This window comes from Lonchura striata, chromosome 12 (assembly GCF_046129695.1).
Source record: "Lonchura striata isolate bLonStr1 chromosome 12, bLonStr1.mat, whole genome shotgun sequence".
In the NCBI taxonomy this organism is placed as follows: Eukaryota; Metazoa; Chordata; class Aves; order Passeriformes; family Estrildidae; genus Lonchura; species Lonchura striata.
In genome coordinates, this window is record NC_134614.1 from 24,162,780 (window position 1) to 24,188,723 (window position 25,944).

General features: G+C 38.9%; 1 protein-coding gene across 1 annotated transcript in view; it reads right to left on the bottom strand.

Moving 5' to 3' along the window:
• Nucleotides 1-114: 114 nt before the first annotated feature.
• FGD5 (FYVE, RhoGEF and PH domain containing 5) overlaps nt 115-25,944 on the bottom strand; it is a 79,608-nt gene continuing 53,778 nt past the window's right edge. Inside the window, exons 11-21 of the mRNA XM_021542532.3 lie at nt 23,911-23,982; nt 22,343-22,411; nt 17,899-17,982; nt 16,372-16,451; nt 12,085-12,184; nt 9,905-10,042; nt 8,716-8,818; nt 6,577-6,707; nt 4,766-4,894; nt 2,952-3,100; nt 115-2,241 (exon numbers count right to left, since the gene is read on the bottom strand). Coding sequence (XP_021398207.2) covers nt 2,205-2,241; nt 2,952-3,100; nt 4,766-4,894; nt 6,577-6,707; nt 8,716-8,818; nt 9,905-10,042; nt 12,085-12,184; nt 16,372-16,451; nt 17,899-17,982; nt 22,343-22,411; nt 23,911-23,982 — 1,092 coding nt within the window. The 3' untranslated portion in view covers nt 115-2,204. The remainder of the gene's footprint in view (nt 2,242-2,951; nt 3,101-4,765; nt 4,895-6,576; nt 6,708-8,715; nt 8,819-9,904; nt 10,043-12,084; nt 12,185-16,371; nt 16,452-17,898; nt 17,983-22,342; nt 22,412-23,910; nt 23,983-25,944) is intronic.

Genomic DNA, 25,944 nt, shown 5'->3' on the forward strand with positions numbered 1-25,944 from the left:
TTCCTTATTTGTCAGAGAACTGCTTAACAGGCAAGTGTCTCTAACAGTAACTGGAACTGCAGGGTTGGAGTCAAAGGTAGTAATGGTGTAAAGGAAAAGCCTGTAGAACTGCAGTTATGTTTTGCTCTTTTATTTCTCTACATTACTTAAACCAATGTTTAATAGCACTGTATCTTATTTTTTACAACAAAATATTTTCATGTTCATTTCCTGCTTCTAACTGAAAGCTTCATACAACAGTCACTACATGTCAGCACCTGAATCTTCATAATATTGTCATTCTGTAGTGCAGTTTTGTTTTGTTTCAGACCGTAGTTAGAGATCTTACTCTGTATTCGATGTTGTCTTATTTTTCTTGTCAGTGCAAAATGTTTTCAAGGGGAGATTTACAGTGTATTGGTAGCAAGGCTATGTCTCTTACATGAAACAAAGTTAAGCTTGCTGTTCATCCATTAACTAAAGAATACAGAAGTTTTATTTTTCTCATTCTTGGTTTCTGTTTGCACATGATAATATATGCTTAATGGAATGGTCAGACTCAGGTGTATCAAAAAAAAAACCCCCAAAATGACCTTTGTATTTAGTGGTAGATGTTTCTCTAAACTTGTTTATTCAGGTGATAAACTGATCTACCTTACCATTTGGATATATATTGTAGACCTTTAAAATATGGACAATTCTAAAAAATTTGTTAGGGTCAGAAATTCAGATCTCCATTAAGTTCCTTGAAGAAAGTGAAAAATAAATGTAATAAAAATTCCCACCAATATAATTTAATGCAAGTAAATTCTTGAGCGTGTTATTTTTATACAAAGATATATTTTAATCATAGATGTCATTCTGTTCCTCAGTTAAATATTATGACTGAGGACAAAACCACTGTGTTGCAATGATTAGAACATCACCTCTCAGTCATCTTTATAAAAACTCCCACCCAAAACATTAAAATACCCCACTGCAACAACAATAACCAAAACAAGAAAACCAAACCAAACAAACAAGAAAAACAAAACAAACCCCACACCCCCCAAAAAAATTAAAACAAAAACAACCCACACAACAACAACAAAAAAAACCCAACAAAACACCCCCCAAACTCTAGAGATCTATATCCTCAGCTGATGTAAAGCACCACAGCAGTCTGACATAGGACAGGTGTGGCCACAGGAGTTCCAAGTGACTCCAGCAGAGCAGGTTTAGAAAAGTGCATTTCAGTCCACCCACCATATTTCAAATGCTGTACTGGTTATGTGGATTAAACTTTTGATGACATTTTTCATAACAAGAACCACAGAAATAACAGGAATTTTGGTATTAAAGATACAGTATTTAAATAGATAATAAAAGTCTTAACACTGCTAGGTAGATGTGTTAAATAAAAACTGTAGTTTTATAATAAATTAAAAATAACCTTTGAGTTTGAGTCTGAAGTATTTAGAGAGATAATTCAGCATCTGGATCTGTAGAGCTACTTGAGTGCATTTCAAAGTACTGCAGTGATACAAAACTAAACCTTTAACATAAATTATACGGTGATTTGTGTAAAATTATAATTGTTAGTAAGTAACTATGTTGGATCATGGTCAGTGAAGTGTTGGTAAACCAGGTAAATCGAAGGTGTTTTTACTTCATTTTCTGTGGAAACAATTTAGCATACGCGGGGCATAATTTCATGCTGGCACCTGTTAATGGATGAGTAATCAGGCCAGAGAACTCCTTAGAAACATGAAGAAAATGAAGCTGTAGTTCAATAAAAAATGATAAAGTGCTTTAAATGATCATTTGTTGTTTACTGCATTGTTTCTCATGTCACAATAGACATCAAAATCAACCCAATGAAATATGATAGTAGTCTGGAATAAGTAAAACTGAGTCTGTTACTTACTATAGTCAATATTTCCATGTATTTTCTGTTCTTGACGTTAGACTTAGGTTACTGTGGGATCAGAAGAGAAGCTTATAGTGCAGGCTGAACTTGCACAGACATAAAGGTCACTATAAATAATTTCTTATCTTGAAATTTTCATTTGCAACAATGAGTATGTAAGAAGGAGGAAGAAAAAGAGCAAGCTGGAAACAGTTCAGATCCAGTGTGTGTGGCCAGTGGACCTGAAATACACTGTTCAGTTTTCTAAATCAGAAGAGGGTTGCTGGAAATGTATAGAAATCTGAGAATTTATTCCAAGTTCATTGAGTGAAAGCTGCTATAATATGGATGCTTCTTCCATGGCTTCAATCCACCTAAAAAGTAGGGGAAAGAAAAATGGTACATATAATTTTTTTTTTTTAAGAAAAATAAATACTTCAAGAACATAAAACATGAAGAAGACTGTATTTTCCATCCCAGCTCTAATGAGGAACAATAGTTCTGTGATTCAAGCAGGGAGCTGAGTACTGGGACTCTTGCTTTCAGTACAATCTTGACCAGTAGTTTATTGTAAAATCTTGAAGATAGTGCTTTCTTAGAATAGGAAAGATGAATCTGGTGAAGTATGATTTAAAGCAACAAAACCTCCTATAAATACTTATTTCTTTTTCTGTGTGTCTTGGGGTGCTGGATTTTTATTACAAATTTTGTGACTCTTATTATGTGTAAGCAGTAACATTAGAATGGGAAATACAATCATTTGTTGATGAGAAAACTAAGAAATGGGTAAATTTAGCATGCAAACTAGAAGTTTTTCTACAGTAATCACCTTTGACAGACTTCTAGCTATGACCTTTGAGGCTCAGTCTCTTCTTTACCTACAGAAGGGAGCAAATTCTCCTTCCTGAAGGAACTGAAAAGCACCAGGTAGATTTTTAATGTCAGTCAGGCCAGTCACATGCAATCTGGCTTAATCAAAATTCTGAAAGCTGTTTGTTTCATCTGTTATAAAGGCATTCTGAATTGAAGGAGGGAAAAATCCCTACATAAGCTAACTGGCTAATGTGGAAATCTATCCCCATACCTGTGTGCTGAATTGTAATCCTCTGCTCGGAAGCTATAAAAGAGCGTCTGCTTGTGGTAGAGATGAAAAACTGTATCCAAGCTTCCTTCTTCCTTTTCTGGAGCAATGGTGAAACCCAACAAAGGCAAACTTTCTGTAGCAACTTTGTCCTGAAAGTGAAGAAGAAGTGAACCAAAATGTAGAGACAGTTTGAGGCTATTTCTGAAAAGCAAATGATACAACCCCTCTGTGACAGTTCTGCAAAAGCAGTAGTGTGGATGTTCTGCTGGACACATGGCTTTCAACCCAAACAGGAGCAGTGCCTGAGTACTGCACATGTTTTATCTAGTCTGAGTCTTGAACACCAGCTCTCAAAGTCCAGTCCTTCATGATCATCCACATGGCTGTGAAGGTCAAATTAGCCATGATTTTAATGGCTGCCTTTGACATTATGGTCCTGGAGGCAAACTTGAGATTATTAGGAGTACAGCAGCAGTTCTGAAAGCCCGAGACTCACTTCCAGTTATGTTTCTTTCAATCTTTTTTATTTGCTGGCTTCAAGTAGTGGTCCTTTTGGTACCTTGTCATTTCTTTTCACAACACTAGTGACTTTTTTAGAAACCTGCCCTTTCTCAAGCAGCACACATGCTTTCCAAAAGGCTGCTTGGAAATTTCCTCGTTAGTAATGCAATTAATCATTAATTTAATCCCAAGAAACTTCCATGAATTTTGCTTGGCAGACATAGCTTTGTACAAGGTAAAGAAAACCATAAGCCTTAATGAAATTGCAGGTTAGCTGTTACTGATAACTGCAGTTTTGGTCACTGTATTTAGGTAGATTATATGTGTGTATTGCCTTTGCCTCTGCTTTTAGAAGGTAAATTGCAGACCAGGAATGTAAAGTAACCCATTGTTGCTCTTTTTCCTATTGCTGAACCAGAAATAATCACTTTTAAGGTTAAAAGAGATAATGTAATTGTGTTGGATACTGAATTTGATACTAATGGTCTGAACTGCTGGGCAAACCATGAATCCTTTTGTGACTCAATCTCCTCATCTGTTTAAAGGGGATAACCTTGCTTCGTGTAACCATCACAGGGGTGATGGTGATGCAAGTTTAAATATCTGATGTTTGCCAAGTATTCTAAAGGCTTAAAGTACCAAGCATTGCTTTGACAGGTTTTTACCTTCTATATCCTTTATTTGAGCAAAATGAATTTTTATGGTTTTGCTTATGAAATCTATCCATTATAACCAAACTTTATATCACATGTCAAGTTTATCTGTATTACAGCTATTATAAAATAAGAAAAGGGATAAAATACATAAAAATGATCTAGCTGATACCCAGCCTCCTTGACTGTGAGGAAGAGCTTGCAGGCCAACACAGAAGGCATTGTTCTCACTTCTGCAGACTGCCTCCTGTCTTTCCCTGTCAGTGCTAGTTGGACAAGCATGTCTTATTTATATTTGCCAAACTACAAGATGTTCCTCCCCACCAGAAATGGATCATAGTAATTTCTATCTAAAAAAATATGTGACAGTTACTAAGTACACCAGAGAAGGATCTTGAAATCTTTAGGTGTAAATATGTATGTTAAGGTTCCCAGTGGCTGACAATTCATAACAGTATGAATAATAAGAAATCAAATCAAGGCAGCGTGTGACAGGTCTAACTAGGACTGTGGCTGAGTCAGTCTATTAGGACCAGGTCTCAGAAGCAGGAAGTTGGAAGAACTACTGTTTATACCTTTCCCATTTACTGGTCTCCTGCCTCTAGGGAGTAAAAAAGGAGTCTCAGATAGAAAACTATTTCAAGACAGATTGCACAGTACCTCATTTGCTATGTAGGTGTAGAGAACTTTGCCTTTGATAACAAACCACCGTTTCTTCCAGTGTCTTTTGCCCCCCTTACATCTGCTGAGGTAACCACTGATGGTAGCTCCCTCTCCTGAGGCTGCCACCTGGAGCACAGTAGAAGAAATCAAGATTTGTAACAGCAAAGTCTTTTTCCCTCCTGATTATGCATGTTTGCATCACACAACCACTAAGTTAAACCTTAAAAGCATTGATACAGAAAAAATATAAGCATGGTATTATGGTTTTTTTAAATCTTAGAATATTTATAGTTAAACTTAATTCTCAGTAACTTAACAGAAGATAGGCAGTTGGTTATTATTAAGGTCAGCAAGTTTACAGTTGTGTTCTGAAAAGCCAAACTTGTCCCTTGCCCCGTATCTGGTGGTTTTTGGGTGCTTTCTGTATTTCCAATGTACATTGCTTCCAGAAGTGAATTACAGTCTTGTGGCTGAACACTTTTGAGATGTTGGTATATATATACAGCCTTGATGTGTTTTGATATTAATTTATGTTAATCACTTTGGTAATTACTTGGTTTTATTTTTGAAATCATATTTCTGAGAAGACTTGCTCCTCTCATAAAAATATTTTGAGGTCTAAGGGCTTAATGTTCTTAAGAATCCAGGTTTTGAGTAGATGGAACTATACACAAGCACCCATAGAATGCAGTGTATAACATTAGTTTCAGCAGTAAACTGTAGTAGTATTTGACTTGGAAACAAAGAGCAGAGATTCAAAACCAGTTCTGGTAACACTGATACAAGAGATGACTGAGAATTAATATAGCAGTGTTTTGCAGAAGAACAGAAATGTTCCAGGACTTGGAGTAATGCTATTGTGAGATAGTTCATGTTAATAAAGATGTGCTGCTTCTCTGTGGATAGAAAGGTGATGCTTTTTCCTCATGGGGTTGAAATTCTGCCTGCTAGTTCTTTTAGTACTCAATTTGTGTGTTTGTATTACATGCTTGTATCTTTGGCGGAGTTTCATGAACAAACCTCAAGAAATTCCAGTGTCTCAACTGCACAATGAGTTCAGCAAGATGTTTGCACCCTACTCTCTTTAATACAAAGATAAATGCCTGCAGGAAATGGGAGTACCTTACTGTACTCGAGTTCAGTGGGCAGTTTAGCTATCTAGAATCAATCATGAACATGACCGGCACCTTGTTCCTGGAAAGAAAATTAACACAATTGGAGAAATCATGGCCCCATTGAAATCTGTGAGAATTTTGTTTACATTGGTGAAGTCAAGATTTTACCCATTTGATTTGAAATAGTTTTGCTTGAGCTAGAGGGAAAGTGCCTGGTGAAACATGTATGCTCTTGAATTGACTGCCAAGGGGTACTACTCAGTCTATTTCCTAAGTAAGTGTTATTTTATTTTTCTTGAAATCAAAGTAATATTTCAGAAGTGAGGGTCTTGTTAAGAAAGGTAACTGATGAAGAGTATATTGTGCTCTGTTGATCTGCCCTATTGTTCTATCTAGTACCTTGAAAGCATTTTAGTTTTTTTCAAGACTTCATAGGCTGATGAGCAAATTAAAGTACCATACTCTCCCACTCTCTCAGTGGGCTCAAGACATTTCTGTGTATCTTTAGAGATCAGAGTATTTTTGTATTTTAAACACTAATGTGAAAAGAAAAAAAAAAAATTGCATGATGAAAGTAAACTAAGGCATGTGCTGAACCCACTGCACTCAGTATAAATTAAAAACATAGCTGCTGAAATATGAGCACACAGTTTTCTACAGCTCCTTGCCTTTCTCGGGCAGCTTGGTTCCTACCTCCATGAGAGCTGAAGGGATTTTCTTCTGTTTCTTAAAAGATGAATAATGAATATTGTGGAAAACAGAGGAGAAGGCACTGCTTGAACACCTGGATGAAGTTGGAGGGAAGCTCACACTTAGTGGCCGCTCTGCAAGATTAAGAAAATTCAGAAAGGGAAGGGGGGAAATGGGTAAGTTGGTATACATCAGGCTAGGCTAGACACATGATACACTAATACAAATAACTAAGGAACATGCAATGCCTCCTCTATACACAGTTTTTATTTTAGCCTTTCTTTCGAAGCACCTTTTTAAGTCTAATGTGTGGGTTCCATGGCACCCTCAGTTAATGGTAAACTAACCTAAAGTTTCTTGAAAAGGCCTGCAAGAAAGCTGACAAAGCACAAAACACAGCTTGTCTTCTTATTTAAAATGAGCATTTAGCAAATGACTTTGACATCTTTCTCCTCTATGTTCTGTAACACCTTTCCAGGATAGATTCACTAATGCAACATTCTTTCTGTATGAACCATTCTTTGAATAGTACATGGGAGATAGTTATTCTGTATCTGAAAATTTCCCTTAGGCCCACATGTCTGAGTTCATATCTTCATGATTTCACTTCTGGCAACACATAAGTTGAAAGCTCTTAGTAAAGCACAGCATTAGTTCAATACAAATCCAAGTTACTGTTTCTGGGCACACAATGGCTTGGGGATACTTTTTTGGCTGTTATGACAGCATCTGTTTATGTGTTTTCTTGGCTAGTGTGAATTTCTTTAATCAGGAAGGAAAAATGAAACTTCATCTGTCCATGACTTTTTTTTCCTGGCAATGTAGTAAGCTTACTTTTAGAGACTGTCTACATGAGTAGTTGTGCAAGAAAATTATTTCCTGTTCACCCTCTGTTCATATATTTGTAACCCCTCTTCCTCTTTTGTCTTTTATTTGGATGTGTACTTCAATCAGAAGATACTTATATAGTAGGATAATACAAAATTCTAGATAGGCAGTAGCTCTTCTGTTTTGAATTCACACTTTCATCTGTAACTAGATAAACTTGCCCTGCAGAACAGCTCTTAGTGACTCTGCACTTAGCCTCAGTATTTATTTTTGTGAAAGCTACAATATGGATGAGGACAGTGAAGAACCACAAAGACATTGTTTTATTTTAATGGATAATTAATTAGAAATGACAAGGAATAGTTATTACCTATAATTACATCATAGAATAAAATTGTTCAGTTAGGAAGAACCTACAATAATCTAGTCCAATTGCGTGACCAATTAAGGGTTGCCCAAACATTAAAACATGTTATTAAGGGCATTGTTGAAATGTCTCTTAAACACTGAGAGGCATGGGGTATAGATCACCTCTCTAGAAAGCCTGTTCCCATGTTTGGCCACCCTCTGGGAAAATAAAGGTTTCTTCATGTCAAGTCAGAACCTTCCCTGCCGAAGTGCTGAACCTTTCTCATGTGTCTTGTCACTGGATCAGAGGGAGAGGAGATCAGCACCACTGTTTCCATGTCCCCTCCTCAGGAAGCTGCAGAGAGCAATGAGGTCACCTTTCAGACTCCTTATCTTCAAAGAAGGCAAACTCAGTCCTCAGCTGCTCCTCGGAGGACATTGTTTTTATCATTATTCTGGTTTATCTAAAGGCTAGGGGAGCTCTCAAAGAACTGTCTTATAATCATAGAATCCCAGAATGGTTTGAGTTGGAAGAGACCTTAAACTTCATCTCGTTCCATCCCCTGCTATGGGCAGGGACTCCTTTCACTAGACCAGGTGGGGTGGCTCCAAGATCCATCCAACCTGGCCTGGAACACTTCCAAGGGACAGGGCAGCTGCAGCTTCTCCAGGAAACCTATGCTAGGGCCTCATCATCCTCTGAGCAAAGAATTTCTACTGTATAGCTAACCTAAGTTCCCCTGTTCCAGTCTGAAAAAACAGTTGGCTAAACTTGATTTTATGGCTTTCTAAACAGTTTTAGCTGCTATACTGCCTGGCTCTCCCAGAACCTCAAAACACGTGCTCAACCTTGAAATGAGGAGCACTATTTAACAAAACACAATATAGAAGGCAGGTCCTAAGTCATCCCCATTATACAAGCAGGAAGTCGATTTGTCAGTTTTGCCAAGAATGAAGGAATCTTACCTCTTTTCTTAAGTTCCACATAGCAGCTATCACAGACTTTGGCTGCTTGATCTTTGAGGTACTTCATGGGGTACTTGTTTCTTGAACAATTTCGACATACAATCTGTTTCAGCAAGAGGAGAGGCACATAAATACAATATAAATTTATAGATGCGTATATACAAAACAAATCCCCTAAGCTGGCTGGGAGAGGAAGTTGGATAGTGGAACAGACATGACTCTTTCCTGAGTCTGTGGCAGTCAGGAAAAGCCTGCTGTTTGCAATGTGATTGCTGTAGCTTTACACTGTTGTAAGCCAAGCAGAACTGGTCACTGTATTTCATTGCACACCACTGCTGTGTCCTTCTGTCCAGGAATTTACACCTTCCCTACCACTGAATCACAGAAAGACCACTTCAATATAACTTCTGTCTTTGTAGCTTTGTTAGTTATACTGTTTTCTTAAACAAGCTTGTGTGTTCCTCCAAATCCTGCGTACGTTTAGATTGATTTTCTCATGGAATTAGGAAAAAAGATGAAGTTAAATGCTTTTTTATCCTATCAAAAATTGCTGGTAGATTTATTAAAATAAATTTAAAAATCAGGTTAAAAGACGGCTGTGGGTTAAAACAGGACTACGGGTTTATGTATACAGGCAAATCTCTGTAGTCAGAGGTTAAGGGACAAAACCAAGAAAGCTTATAAATCCCCTGAGCTTTAGGGCAAATGACAACATCCATTTGGAGCACAGAGGAAACCTTCCCTTTAGTCTCTGATCTCAAACCATGCTCTGTTGCTGAGTTTCTTCACTTTCCTTGGAAGATCATTTTGCCAGCTGTTATTAGGACAGGACATGGAGTAGTTGTGTTACTGCTCTGGTCCAGAACAGAGCCTATATTTTTAGTGTATCTTTTCATTGTCGCTATAGCTAGCTGCGTGTTAGATGCAAGGGCTGCACTCAACAACAATTACCATGTCAGCCTTTTAACAACTAGCCTTTGGGAGGTAATTTGACCTTAAGGCAAGGTTACTGTTATTCCTTCTAGTAACATTAGAAACCTAACCAGCTAATTTAGCAAAGCACTCACTGGTTCTGTAAGAAGTCGAATTCTGATCTTGATGTTGCTACAAATTTTTAGGTTACAGCAGTGGCAGCCAGTATCCTAGAGGTGTGAATAAATATCCCCTGAGAAGCTTGCACAGCTCTTACCTTTCCGCAGGCATGGCAATGATGTCGCCTCAAAGTGAGGGTGAAGTCACAGCCACAGTTCATGCACATCATGACATGGGACACGGGCACCAGTGTAGGAGGACTCTCACCCAATGGTATTCCAAGCCTTTCCCTTAGCTTAAAAATCAAAGAAGAATAAATGAAGAAGCATCCACACTTAGTCAGCCCTGTTGCATTATATACAATTCTCTCATTTCAATCTACTTTCATCTGCTAAGATCCCCAAATTTTCTCATTCCTAATGCACTTATATAAGTGACATACAGCTGGTTCAGCATTGAAAGATTAGTACACGCTGCTGTTAAAGCCAGAGTAACAAAAAGCAAAAATCCACATAAATCTATTTTTGGTCAGGCTCTGACACTCTTCCACATCACACAAGTATCTGATAATTCCATATGAAAATTGCAGGTAGGAACATGACTTAAAAACATCTTTTTGTTAGCAGTTTTTTGAAATAATATCCATAAAAAGCTCTACAACTCTCAATTGAAAAAGCACCTGAGCTCTTTGTCATTATACCTCGGGATGGCTGTGTGATAAAGGAAGAGAGAATAAAGAAAACAGTAAAAGCAAAGATGAATTTACCCCACTCAAAATCTGATCCATGCTTTCTGGTTGATTTCAAGATGTAGAAGCAGCTTTAGAAAATGCATTACATGGCAGTGATGTTCAGGTGCCTTTGCTCCAAGCCCAGGGAACCACGATCAGTGTGGAACTGAACGCAAGCTAATAAGGTGTGCTATTTCAGGTTCAGCATCAAAGTACTATGAGTGCCCCATTGTCAGTTCACAACAGCTCAAGATTTGGCACAAGTAGGACAAACTTTTGGGTTTTTGAAGGATTGTTTCCTGTGTGGAAATTAGACTTCTGTCAACACACAGGATCTAAACAAATCAAATTCCTCCAAGTTTCTCTATGTGAACATTCAAGTTTATACCAGAGGCAGAGATGTAAAAGAAATTATTGTTTCAGTTTTTGAAAGGGATTTGGTTTAGATCACTAAACTGACTTTTTTTCTGTTAAGTATTTACAAGGAGATTAGATACAGGCAAGGAAAAAAAGTACCTTATTTGCTTTTGAATTAATTTTTTACTTTCTGAGGTCTTAAAAAGTTCATTTATAGAATGGCTAACTTTTGAAAGGAACTCTGAATGCCACTTGATTCAATCACTCTGCTCAGGCGGAACCACATATTAGCAGTTGGCAAGAACCGTGTCTGGGTGTCTTCGGAACATCTCCAGGGATGGAGACTTCACAACCTCCTCAGGCAACCATGGGTGCCAGTGCTCAGTTGCCATCAGGGTGAAAAAAATATTTTCTGCTGTTTGATGAAATTTCCTGTATTTCAGTTTGTGGCCACTGCGTCTAGTCCTGTCACTGGACACCACTGAGAAGAGCCTGTTTTTTTCTTCTTTGTACCCTCCAGGTATTCATACAATAGATGCTTCCTGAGCCTTCTCTTCTGGCTGAACAGTCACAGCTTTCTCAACCTTTTCTCCTATCTGAGATGCTCCAGTCCCTCATCAACATCAAGATCAGCTTTGCTGCCCTTTGTTGACTCTTCCCAAAGTTTCCATGTGTCATACTGAGGAACCCAGCATTGGACACATCACTCCAGATGTGGCCTCACCAGCACTCTTTCTTACTTAGTAAAACTGGAGCTCTATGTAATCTAAAATAACTTTTTTACTTTTTATCAGATGCAGGTTTTGCCTCTGTAACTGGGAGTAGAATAACTGAAAATAATGAGAATACACATAATTGCACATAATTTCAGTATTACTGGTGCGGTTTGCACTGGTAGGGACTTTATTGTGTATATGATATTAGTGTAAATAATGGGTAGCTTGGGGTTTTTCTTTTTTAATCTATGAAGTTTGTAGCTATTTTCAATGAATCCATAATAACTACTTGTTTGCCGTTTAGGACAAAACAATCTTCCTTCAGAAAAACTAAGCAAAGGCCACAGAGTATGGAGTGTGATTCATATTTCAGAGGTGGCCCATGAGCTGTGATGAGTTTCATTGTTCAAGCTTGGCATGCTTGTTTAAATGAAAATAGAATGTCTGGCTACTAGGAACTCCATATTGTACAACCCTCCTCCTTTCCTCTCTCCCTTCCCTTTTCAAGTATTGAAAGATTTGGCCTCCTTTTACCTCCACGCTACTGTGGAAAGTCGAAGTCTTGTGAGCTTTGCAGTCATCTGGGATGTGTTTGGTGATGCAGCTGTACCAGTCATCCCTTTCTGAGCAAGAGCTGGGAAATGAAATACAGCAGAACAATCAATGCCATGTACAGCAAAGACTGAAACAAACTGATCAGAGGAGAAAAGTTTCACTTTATGAATGTTTGCTGAACTTATAATTTTATAACTAGGAACAAAATTTACTGTTTGACATATTCAGAATGATGATTAGTGTAGCTCCATGCTTAGGACTGTGACTGGGAAGGAACTAAATGCCCTTTAAAATTTTTCAAAGTAATCTCTGGCTTTGCTATAAACTGCTCAATCCTAGATCATACAGGACAATATGAAGTGTCTCTTTTTGTCCTGTCTGCCCTACTTTTAGGCACTCTAGTGCATAGAGTGTTGGCATATATGAGTTGCTCAAAGCAAGCGTGTTTATGCTCATCTCTACAGTGGGCTGCTTAGGTGAATTGCATGTTGGGAAATGCAGAAGTGTATCGCCCACGGTAGAGATGTGAATGATTCGATTTTTCCCTCATCTTCTTCACAACCTCCAGTTTCCTGGAACAGAAGAAGCCAGGACAGCCATTAGCGAAGGAAGCTGGGTGTTCCCTGGAGTTGCAGTTACGCGTGGAGGCCAGTAGTTCTCCAGACCGGCCCCTAGATGCCCTCTGTGCACAAGGCAAACCAGCGAGCACTTCGCATTTCCCTTCTAGTCCACCTATCCCCAAAAACCAGCAGGGTGGATGCCTGTTATTTTACAAATGCATTTGCTCTGTTACAGCCGTGAGGTATCCTGCTTGTTTTAGCTGTTTTTTTCTGCTGTGACTTCAAACTGTGCACTTCCTGCTCATCTGACACTCTGCATAGCTCTAGTGGTTTCTGCTCACAGGAGAGAATTAACTCAGTGTGGTCTCCCCTCTCCAGATCATACCAGCCACTCACATTAAAGCTACTCACTAGACTTTGTTGTATAAACAGTGGCATCATTGCCAGCTGCTGTTCAGCTGTGATTTCCTCACACTGTCTTCATGAAGACCATCAAATAAGACATCTGAGAACAATTTCTGCTTTGTGGTCTTAAAAAAGAAAAAAAAAAAGGCACAAAAAAGAGGAAATGCCAGATTTTCTTGATGATCTTTGACTTGGTATCCCTCTGCACTATAAGCATAAGCCCTTGTCTGACAAACATCAGCCTGGAGCAGAAACTGAGCCAGTGTATGTACTACAAATTGGGTAGCTTCCTAGGAGCTGAGGAGCTGAGGTTCCTTAGCTAAGCCAAGTAGCTATATTACAGGAGATCACCTCTGTAAAGAGTCACACTACTAGTCATAGAATCCCAGAATGGTTTGGGTTGGAAGAGACCTTAAAGATCATCTCATGCCACAGACCTGCCATGGGCAGGGACACCTTTCCCTAGACCAGGTTATTCAGAACTCTGTTTAGCCTAATCACTCCTTATTACTACCAAAGTTACCACCTGTCAAATTACATGTAAAAAGAAATCTGAAGACGTCTGTATCTCCCAGACAAATCATGTCTACTGCCTAGAAAACACTAAAAGAAGTCTCAATTTTCCTGATTTAAACATTTGTCTTGCTAATTCTTTAATGGAAATTCTCTTCACTTGAGAATTAATATATTATTTTAAAAACCCAAAAGAAACACAAAGGAAATCATGGCCCATACAGTGGTGGAAATTAAAGCCACTTTAGGAAAGACAGGTAAGAAGGGACAACATGCTAGCAAAAGTCTGATATCTAACTGGCTCCTTAAGCCTCTTTTCCACTCAATGAAAAATATCTAGGAAGTAGTTGCAGGTTTTTAGTGACTAAATGTGGGAATAACACCCATATCCTGATAGATAAGATTTATTACGTCAATTTGCATAGGCCTATTCTTAATTACATATTCAATGGCGGAATTTTTGCTGACCCTCTGACACTCAGAGAAGCTCAGCCCTTGACTCACCATTGCCATATTTGGTCCTTGTGGGATTTTTTGGGATGCATCTTCTGTGCTGAGCTATCAGTTATCCATGTTAGCTCACATATTCATCATTACGCAAATAGAAAGAGGGGGTCAAGTTGTCACTGTATTTCACTAGACAGCAGGGGACATCCACAGAACACAGAAACTGGACCAGGATGGGATTTTGTCGGAGTGCTACCATTATCACTCTAAATTAGCCTTTCAGGAGGTAATATGGACTGTGTTCTCCTAGTATTTTCTCTGGTATTTTATATAAGCACCACAGAGTTATACCTGTGTCCAAGACTAGTATTTTTGGAATGCAAATAAATATACAAGAGCATATGGGCCTTTTCCATAAAGGAGTGCTGTGCTCAAATTTGTTCGCAGCTCCCTGCTAAACCAATAACATGGCTCTTCAGGTGAATGAGCCATTTTCACCAGGAAATGGAAAGACTTTACAGTGCCATCTGTTCATATAGCCATGCTGACTTCTGAGCTTTGGTCATCCTTGGTCTACTGCCTTTAGTCCCTGGCACTCATGCTGTATTTGCTCAGTTCACTCATCTTGTCTCATACAAATATAAAGGCTTTGAGGTTTGCATTTTTGTTGTTAACCACTGGCCTTTAGTGCAGTTTGCAGCCCCTCAGTGAGAGCAGTAAAACATACAGTCTTTAGGGATACTTGAAGCCTTCTGCACTTTTTTGCCTTTGGTGCTTCTTTTGGCGAGTGTAACAGGCCAAGGATGATATGCAATGGAATTAGGAGAGTGTGCTGGCTACTGGATCACAGATATCTCATTAGCTCTGCCAGACAGTACAAAAAGGAGGAGGAATAACTGTTCTTGGGTGACTTATGGCAGATTGCTCACAGAATGAGCAGCATAAGGAGAGGAAGGGGCTCTATCCCAGTCTCTGTCTGTTATCAGAAGGGTAACCTTAGTCTCAGGTCCTGGTTCTATCTACAAATAAACACAGCTCATAGTTACCTCACGTACTTTGTTTATTCTAATTAAAGTACAAAAGGCAAAGAAACATCCTAATAATGCAAGCAGTGCATCCCAAGCTGCTCATTAGGAATGACAATTTCAGTTGGTCTGGGGAAAGGGAACATGCAACAGAATGTCCCCTCTACAATACAGAAGTACTGTACACGTCTTGCTTTTATAACTGGCAGGTAATTAATAATTACTGCGTATATTTTGAGGATTGTGAAGAGTGTGGAGGTCTATGGAAATCTCATATATGGTTATGGTATAAAAGGAAATGGACGAAAAGGCTTTGACTGGTACCTGAGCACTCCCCACATATGGTTTTAAGTGCTCTGGGAAGGATGAGAGCTCCAAGTTCTGATTCTGAGTTAGAAAGCGCCATCTCTATCTTTCTCTAGCACTGTGTAATTTAGGAAGTTGGCTGTGTTTCTAGGCATTCTGTTGCACACTGTAATTGCAGACTGATAGTGGGAAAATCAGTACTTAAAAGCACTGAAGACCTTCTTTTTTTAAAGAATTAATTTTAATATCACTGTAGTGTGCTATATCTTTTGTAATAAACTTTATGTGGAAAACAAATCAGTTACCTTTCTGCTATAGCTGTATGTGAATTAGCGGGATAGTTTTGGTCTAGAACCATGAAAAATACAGTACACTGCTATATTCTGTTCAGAAACTGATCTACAACCTCTTTTTGGCACTGGCTTGGGATCCTAGGCTGGAAATCTTGACTCCCAGTTGCAATCAATACTAGCAGTACACAAGCTCATTAGTGAAATTCCTTTTATTAGAGAAATCCATGAGGTTGCCAGTAAGGTTTAATTTTGACTTTGACACTTAAGCACTATTAAGTACTTTTATATCTGTTTCCTGGTATTACCTAATTACTATTTTCTCCAGGAGTTTTACAGCCCTAGAGGTATCAGGTAACAAGAGAACTTATAACAGGGAGATATAACAGACCCCTAGCGTTGCAGGGAAATAATGTAAAAGATAATGGAAAGTACCCAGGCTTCTTCTTTCCTTTCTCTTTACGATGTTATCAAGACTCAACTTTGAGTTTTTAGGGAGCACGCTAAATGAATTAGTTACACTTTATGAGCCTTGCATTTATAATGAATGTTGATTGTGTAATCAAGTAGTCATCCATTGTCTGTCACCAGTAGCAGACTGAAAAACACTAGTTAAAAAAAAAATGAGATACCATTTTAGTCTTGGGTACTGGTTGGACTAACCTAGAGATACAGCTCTAGAATATAATACTCTCTGCCCTAGACAATTGGGAACAGTACCTTGCTGACAGGGTCAGGCAATGTTCATCGTATTCAATCTTCAAGATATTTTGGGCTTTCTCTATCACTGGGCGACTGACCTAGAAACAAATGCCATGAAAACATGAATGTGGACATGAGTTAAACTGTCTATAACCAGTACACCGCACAAGTCTCAACCATCTGTTTCATATATCAGTGCAAAAAGATGGGCATTAGGGTTTTTTTTTCTCTATTTCAATACGATGGTATGCTGAAGGGAAAAAATCATATAATCCAGTTGATAAGGATTGAAGTATCTATGAGGGTTCAGTTTTAATATGACAAACATAGGAGATGTTTAGTCTGCCAAGTGTCAGAGCATTTTGGTCTATGCTTGTAATGAACAGAAATCACTTTTTTTCTGACATGCAGGCATTATACAGTGAAGAACTTCAGCAAATGCATGTCTGCAGCATGGCTCTTTTAACAGAAAAAAATTTAAAAGAAAAGCCAACTTAAAAGCTATAGCTCAGCTAAAATATTTTTCCCTACCATGGAGTATATTAGTAGCCTGCTAATAGCAACAGGTTCATGGTTTCACACATTTTTTTCAACACGCATCATTATGATAGTGACTCAGTGTTTCAAATGTACCTCAGTAGGAACTTGCTCCACAACTCCTTTTCACTAGACAGTAGAATATTTTGGCAATTCCTAGGAATTTCTGGGATCCTTGAGTTAGTTTTAAACTCTCAGGTCTCTGGGGTGATCAACCCCCGCCACCTTTTCACAACACCTTAAACTTCCTATGTCATTCCACTGAAATTAATGATTAGTAATTCTCATCTTGTGTGTTTTCTAGATCATCAGACTCTTGACTTGTCACTTCAAATCCACTTTCAAATAAATACAACTTTGAATATTAGTTATAGAACAGTTATGAAGGTCCAATATTTCCTGTTGCATAGGTTTTGATGCCAATGAGTACTCAGGGAAAGAGTGTAAGGACAGCTTAATTGTGTTTGTAATTTATAAATTTATTGAAGAAGAAACTGGTTTCATATCATTGCATGAAATTACTTCGAATACACCTTTTCCCCATAAAGTTGGCTAATTGTTTTTTTAACCATTAATGCTTTTGATGAAAACAGTTAAAAGGCACATGAAAACCCACCATGTGTATATTTTGAGTAGCAGGAATTTAAAACCAGGCAGACTAAGCTCTAGTGAATATATTGAAGGGAAAAAGAATGCATTGGCTGGAGACAAAATGGGATAATAAATATTTTCTTTTCCCTGCTTCATGATTGGAGGGTAACTGATTTTAGCTTGCATTATTTATGCAGTCTGAATAAGGCTGTCATACTAAGTCACAGACTTAGAGATAATATTTTTATGTTTATTTTCTACAGTTTTTCCTTCTGTCTCCTGTAAGAGACAAGGGAATGCCCTGATAACAGGTCCGTCCCCTCTTTCCCCTTGCTGGATATGAGACATAAGACAGCAAAGCACCAGCAGTTCACTATAAAACTTTAATTCAAGCTTTTAATACAGATGAAGCATTACCTTCATGCTTGACACAGCCAAAGTGTTTTTCAGTCGGTATTTGCCATCCTTCTGGGGATATGTGTACAGCAGAACATCATTCATCTAAATGAAAAGAAAGACAAAATCAGTAATTTGCAATATGGCTTGCAGGCTTGCCTGCCCATTCTCCTATGGGGTATACCCGGAACAAGCTGTAACTTGATGAACTGCTGGGACTGTTACCTAACTCTAACCCTTTCCTAATAGCCAGCCTATTCCTCTCCTGACAGCTTCATGCTGTTCGCTTGCATTCTGTCAGAGAGCAGAGACTGGTGCTGCTCCTCTACTGCCCCTCCTGGGGGAGCTGCAGACCATTGTCGGGTCTGATCTCGGTCTCCTCCAGGCTGAACAATTCAAGCGGCTTCAGCCACTCCTCCTATGACTTCTCCTTTAGATCCTTACCCATCTTTGTGTTCCTTCTTTGGATGTTCTCTAACAGCTTTAGCTCCTTATACTGTGGTGCTCAAAACTGCTCACAGTACTCCAGATGAGGCTGCCCAGTGCAGAGTAGAGTAGGACAATCCCCTCCCTCGCCCAGCCGGTGATGTGCTCCTGGACACAGCTGGCCCTCTTGGCTGCCAGGGCATAGCTGGCTCATATTCAACTTTTGCTGATCAGGACCCACAGGTCCCTTTTCACAGTGCTGCTCTCCAGCCCTCATTGCCTAGTCTACACTACAGGGTTTCCCCTTCCCAACACTAGTCCTTGTTAAACTTCTTATGGTTGGTGATTGCTCATCTTTCTAATTCATTGAGGTTTCTCTGCAGAAAGGTGCCCTCAAGGAAGTCGACAGCTTCTCCTAGTTTAGCATGATCAGCAAATTTACTTCGTATCCCTTCAAGTGCTGCACTCCTATTGTTCATGAAGATATTAAAGAGCACTGGCTCTAAAATGGGCCCTGCAGCACCTGGGCACGAAACCCAAGGAAGTGAACTCCTGAAAGAGATTTTCAGGATCCTGACATAATATACTAAGAGGCTTCTTGAATAGCAAACTCAATGTTTTAAATGTATTTTAGAAGTTATATATCTCTTTAAAAACTTGCTTATTTTTTTATTACTGTTGATAAAGGATGACACTATGGTGCATACCATTATCATGACAACCTTGATTAATATCCCAAGATTTTACTAAACATTACTTTGCTTTGTAAGTGCCCATTATTGTTTTTTGTCCTTCTTTATTTTCTCCCCTATTTAGCAGTAGGCTGTTATTTGGAGGTCTCACTAGCTACAACTTGACACAGTGAAATCATGACAGATACTTCAAAGCTTGTGAAGCAAGGCACACATATTCATGAAGAAATAAAGAGTTTGCACTCACTGTTGTTTTCTTTGCAAAGACCTTAATGATGGCCATATGAATGGTATGGACAGAACTAGTATTAGTACCAGTGGTTTCATGCATCCTCCTGCTTCAACTGTCCACTGCTCCCTCAAGCAGTGAGGACTGGCTGATGATAAAGGCTGATCTTGCAGCCTCTCAGAAATCTGCAGTAGAGGAGATGGACTGCTAGAACCCTATGGGAAGTTCCCACAAGTCCTTGGACTTCAGACACGCTTCTTGTTTGCGAGAAGACTTTTGAATAATTGGGATTTTCAGACTAATCAGAATTTGATATTGGAGCACATACCCTTTTTCTTTCACAGAGAAGGAAGGATATGTCTTATCTTTTATTCCCTTTTCTTCTGTTACTGCTTTCCTTTCCCCCACCTTCTTTTTATAATTCTCTCTGTTGTGACAGGTACCTAGTAACATTAGAGTAAGTGCAAGTTTTCTAACGAACAGTGTTCAAGATGATTGATCCACAGAAATTTAAGCCCTGCTGAACAAATTTAAGCCCTGCTGGCATCCATATGTAATATACTCTCTGTCTCAAAGCTTCTACCACATGTTTGGTTTTTCTGAATGTTTTAAAGGCTAGCTAATTATGAACCCTATGAAATCTGAGATAAACATGCCCTAAGTGTCAGTGGAGCAGTCTGAATGTGTGCTTGAGCTGTGTTTTTCAAGCGGCAGCTCCAAAAATCTCCTATACTCCAACCCTCCTAGATATAGTATTAAACAGTGTCCCATTTGATAGCAGCTTCCTGCAACCCATTTTCAAAACAAGTGGTCTTTGTAGAGAAATTCTTAGAAGGGTGAGATAAGAGACAGGCTCTGAGTTGCAAAGCCTTGTGGCTGGAGGGCAGTTAGGGGACCTGCCAGTTTCAGCAGCCCATACCGTGCTGCACAGAGGCCACAACATCCTTGTAAACAGAGACTGGACTCAGGAAACAGACACACAGCAAAACTCACAAAACATCCTGCCAGGAAACACCGGATTGAACAATACCATCAGCCTGCACAAAACAGCCAGCTCAAGTAACATTTTGAGACATACAACATACACCTGCAGAAACATTTGAAATTTGTCTTTACGCTGTCATGCATATATGGCCTGTGCACAGACATACAGTGCTCCTTATGGGCAGATATATATTCAGAGCACACCACTAAAGTACACTTTGAAAGCACAAGCCAAGCAGGAGTCTGGCACACACCCAAGTTTTACAGCCTATTCTAGCTGCAACTTCAGTTTGATCAGCTCATCTCCTGGGATGTGTAGGGATTAACCTCAGGGTTAACCTTCAGTGTGTACTCTTGCTCTGAAATTCTCTCCAGTTCCTGGTCTTGATTTAGTCTCAGTCAGAATAACTTTGCTACTAAGAACTTCAGAAAATGCTATTCATGTAAAAATCTCCTTGGGATAGTGAAGGTAAATACACTTATTCCATCAAAGCTAAGCCAAACTACATCTATTACATGCTATCTTCTGGTGATCTTTTTGAGTTACTGCTGACATGCGAAGCATTATAAAAAAGTTCTGAAAGATTTGGGGTTTTATTAATACACAAACGTGAGTTTTGCAAGAGGTTTCAAAGGATTATAATATGGTTCTTAGAAGATAAAGGCTTTAAATAAATGTCAGTTTTAAGAGACAGTGTTTAGGAAATTATTCTACTCTTGGGGTTTTGGCACGGGTTTTTCTTCCACAGAAATCACTGAACCTGAAGGTAGATATTTTCCAATAAGTTTCAAGTAGTTTCAACGATCCAGTCACCCTCTCCCCACCCCTACTATTGATACAATACAGGAAGCCTGAAGTGATTGCAACTTCAGTGTGTTACATTAGGAAAGAAACCAGGTTTATTCGTCTCTTGGTTCTTCAAAGTGATCATTAAGACTAGCTCCACCCCATTCATTGCATGTCAGCACATTTGGTCACAGTTTGCCTTGCTGACTGAAAGGAAGAAAAAAACCACTTTTTATGAATATTGAGAGCATCTATTAAGCAAGACATTGGCTACTGTAATGTCTCCAGCTGTCAAGAGGCAGTTCTCTCTCTGCAGTTAACATCTGACTCTGAGCATCAGAACTTTCCCCAGGAAATAGTTCCTAAACTAGAGAGTGCCCGAAAGTAATTTCTGTGCTTGCTCTGTTCCAGTAGTTTTGGCCTCTTGTGACTTGTGACCTTTAAGTTGATACAACCATTTTGGATGACTTGAAATTCATATAAATTTACCCCACATTTAAATTACTTTCCTCTCAGCATTTATTATCAACCTGATTTCTGATCTTCCTTTAAAATTCTCTGTATCAGTTACAATAGCTAAGTTTGTAGCACTTCAGTTTTTGCTATAGTAATGGGTTATGATGGCAGCAACAAACACACTGGAAGACTAAAGGGTAGTGATGTCTTGGAATTTTGTCCCAGCTTTAGCCACAATTGCAAAATAATTTTGAACACTAGCAAAGGCAAGTGTTTCAGAAGAGAAATCAGTAGGAATGTATTTATCATATGCTATTAAGTGGTCATCAGTAGACTTCAGAGTTACTGCTGCTGAGAATATTATTTCTTAAGGCCAACTTCTAGAGTTTCTGGCATAGCCTTTTTCCCGTGACTGCAACAAAGTCATGATTTTGACATTTATTGCACTTGTTACAGTCCATTGATGCTGACTCTGTAAAACAGAACTGCAGTGTGACCAAAGGAAATTTTTAGCTATTTTAGCAGAAGGGTATTTTCTCTTGCTCCCGATTAAATCTTCAAAGGTCTTAGGACTTTCAAGTATGCAGCTTAATTCCTGAAGGTACTCAGGAGTTTTCATCTTCCTAATCCCCTTGAAAACTTGCACTTCTTTGCAGAATTACATCCTGGTGAAGGCTGTATGTAACTGTGGCACAACTGGAGGGTTGCACAGCATATATTCCTGTATGCGGGATGTGTGAAAGGCCTACAGCCCTGTTAGCAACAGGAACTAACTCACCACATCACTGCTGATAGTTAAATGACTTGCAGTCTAAAATCTCCCAGGCTTCAAGGTTGCATAAATGCATGGAAAGATATGAGAGAGACAGTAAAAATATAAAAAGATCTTACCAAGAACAAATGTCGAGGATGCCTGTTTTTGCCAGAGATTTTCATCAGGGTTCCCTCTTTAACAAAGATCTGAAGGAGAAAACAGCAGATTGTAATCCTGAGCTTTCATTCTGAATCTTACTGAGAAAAGAGAGTATTTCTCCTGGGAAAGGAGATACTTCAATGCCATTCATCAGCAGAAGAGATAGAGAACCTCAACACTTGTTTCTAGCCTTACTCCTTGTGATCTGGCTTAGTCTTTGCCTGGGTTAGCTCTGCTGCCCTTTGTGGCTTGCATTTGTGTCAGTACAAAATGGGTTGGAAAGCCATTTGTCCTCAGCCCGCTCTTTCTGCAATGTGGACTGTGCTCAGAGGTGGTTATCACAGATTCAAAGCTAACATGTAATGAAATTTAGAAAAGAATTCTTGTCTTTAAAAGTCTTCTAAAATAGGCAGATCAATGAGAAAAACTGAAACCTTGGGTTTTAGTATGCTACACCATCTTAACTATACCTGCATATATAATTTGTATAATTTTGCAAGCACAATACCTTTTCAGTCCATCTTGTTACTATGTATGTTAGTAGGACTGTGTAAAGGCAGCTAAACCAGCAAATTAGAACTTCATTGCAGTAATGTCTGAAAAAGTCTGCCATAACTAACTGAACTACATCAGTGGATTAACAGTCACCTGCTCTTTTCAGATGGAGAACGGAATCTTGTGTACTTTCCACTCTAGAATAGTTTATAATCAAAGAGACAAATCCTGTAAATTCTGTATGCTGGGCTTTGCATAATTTGTTAAAGCATTACCTGGTAAGGGCAAGTGAGAATACTGATGTTAGAGAGAAGAACAAATATTTGCAATATTGGGCTGAGGAGTATTCTTATGCTATGAGTATGCATGCTTTGAAAATTGCTTAATTAATTTTGTTAAAGATATTGGTGGACTGAAGGGAAAATTAGAGTTGCAGAACTTAAGAAAGAAATCTTTTGAAGCATAGAAGCAGGTTGGAGCTGAGGAAACTGGACAGGTTTGAAAGTCAGAATAAGAAATTTGCATTTGATGTGGATAGCAAGACAGCTGTACATTGTCTCATGTTTCTGTTGATATGTTGCTTAAAAACAGCATATTATATTAAAAACACCATGAGGGAATGGTGAAAATATAAATTTGGAAAAAAATTAATTGCCTTAATTTAAGGTTCTTAGCCAGCTATATAAAGCACAGAGCCTTTTCAGGCTGGAAGCAATTCCTAATAGAGTTGCAGCCTTTTGACAGGAGTACATAAGGAGGAAAGCAGTAGCTCCATCAAAATACACCACACTTGGAGTGTCTGAGGATTGCTGAAGTGAAAAGCCAAATGGCTGCTCTATGTAAAAGTAGAGACAATGCATGTTTTTCTCAGCATGACTTTCTTTATGTGCACTGCCAGACTGATGTTTTTTACACAAACCAGTGCTCCAACTTGTATCACAGTAGCTCAGTAAATAACATCTGTAGGCATCTGAAACATCGCCATCCACACAGAGATATTGCTGGCCAGAAAGAATGCCCTTACCACCATAGGTGTGCCTGCAGCACTCACCCTTCCTGGCTGGAGGAGGCCACTCTGCCCTCTTACACTGTGCTCAATGTGTACTAGCTTCTGCAAGTTTTCCTAGAAAAGAAAAACAGCATTTAGAAGACTGCATGGAGACTGTTTTTATACAAGCAGGCAAATTTTCCCTCACCCCTCTTCACCATTTTATTTCTTTAGAACTGATATTATAGAATTAGATTTCAGAGAGAACTGAGACAAAGGATTTACACCCAGAAAGTCGTCTTCCTACCTTATGGATTTTACAAAACCTCATCAACTGCATCTGCTGGGACCTTCTACAGTTCTTTTACCTATGATTCCCCAGTGCACCTTCCAAAGGAGCTGCTAACTTCATATGGTATTTATACATTGGCTTCTTTGCCAACTTTCTGGCTCTGTGAACTAATAAAATAGGGACAGAGACAAAGTACAGTATCTCCTCCAAAGGCCTGTGCATAAGAGCCGTGACACAGATAATCCAAAGCATACTATGATACTTTCAGACTGTTGCTAGGATTATCTGAAGATTTACATTCTGTGATAATGGATTAATGCCTTTGAAATAAGGGATTTAGAGGGTACACTAGGTAAGCAGGCAATGAAGCTGTGTTTCTGTTTGGATGCTTTGCAAAAATTAGGAAGTTTATTATTCAACTCTGATACTATTAACTATTTACCTGGCCTTAAAGTAGAGTCAGTCAGTGGACACTGGCACCAGGCATGAACTTATCCATGAAGGTGGTAAATAAGATTAACCTAGGTAAATCTGTGCTCCCATAAAGAAAATCAGGTGAAAGTAAGAAGGAAGAAGGGATGTCTGTACCTTTTCAATATTGCTAGTCTTCAAATCTCCTTCCATTTAGCAGATTAGGCTGTTAAAATAGAGGCTTGTGCATAGGATTCAGCTGTGGTTTTTATCTGATCAGAGCAGTAGAATGGGCTGCCCAGCAGCAGTGAGTCCTCACTGGAATATGCCTAAAAAGTAGGAGTCTCCTATCTAAGTTAGCCACTTTATCCTGTATCTTCAGTTATACACCCAGATAAACTACAGACTAAGGACCATACTTGATACAGCTTCATGACCTGACAGCCTTTTAGAACAGTCTTCTGCTTCAACAGGCAATGGTCTGTTTTCCTTTGCTCCATTGACTGGCATTAATTTACCCCTGGGATTAGTGAGACTTGATTAGATACTTGCTGTATCTGCCTGATACAAATCAGTCATGTCTACAGGATCAGCTAATTAAGAAAGTTGTCACAGACAGCAGAAGGAGCATATCCAAGGTAACAAAATGAGGCTAATTTACCCTGGATTTCAGCTAACACAATTCATGTACCTATTTAGGCTTGCTTTTTGAATAAGCCTGAAATCTCCCCTATCTTACTGCCCTAGTGAAATATTGCACTTGTTTAGCATGATACTTAATTCTTAATGAGTAACTGGATATCAAATACATGAAAATACCTACAAGGCTTGACCAGCACAGGGCTTCACTGTGCCCATGCAATGTAACTGACAGTTGACACGTTCAAGAATTTGAGCTGTCAGGTATCTCTTTTGCAATGCAGGAAGTAACAAATGGATTTTTCCAGGTCACTTCTAAAATACTGTAGGCAAATAAAATAGAAGCAATATATAAAGCAATAGCGCAAGAAATACCAAGGATCGTGAGACAGCTGACCTTTGCAAAAAGTATTTGCAAAGGACTTTCCTGTCCCTGAAGGGTATTTTAGCCTGGCAAAACCTGTCCAATTGGCAGCTTCCACAATGAAAACCTGTTTTTCATCTGCAGAAAAAGCAGTGTTCTCCTGTGAGCACACTCATGCCAGTGCTAGTACTACTCATCTGGGTTTCTATCAGAGTGAGAGAAGTTGCAGCAGCCCAGCTTTTCTCAAGACTGCTGGCAGAGGAGCCTGTTGAAATGCTGATGTTTGCAACACAGACACATGTTCACCAGGAAACGGACAAAGAAATATTGAACTCATTTCCTGAAGGAAGTCAAACACCCATCACATGTGCAGGATAGTGGTTTATCTGGG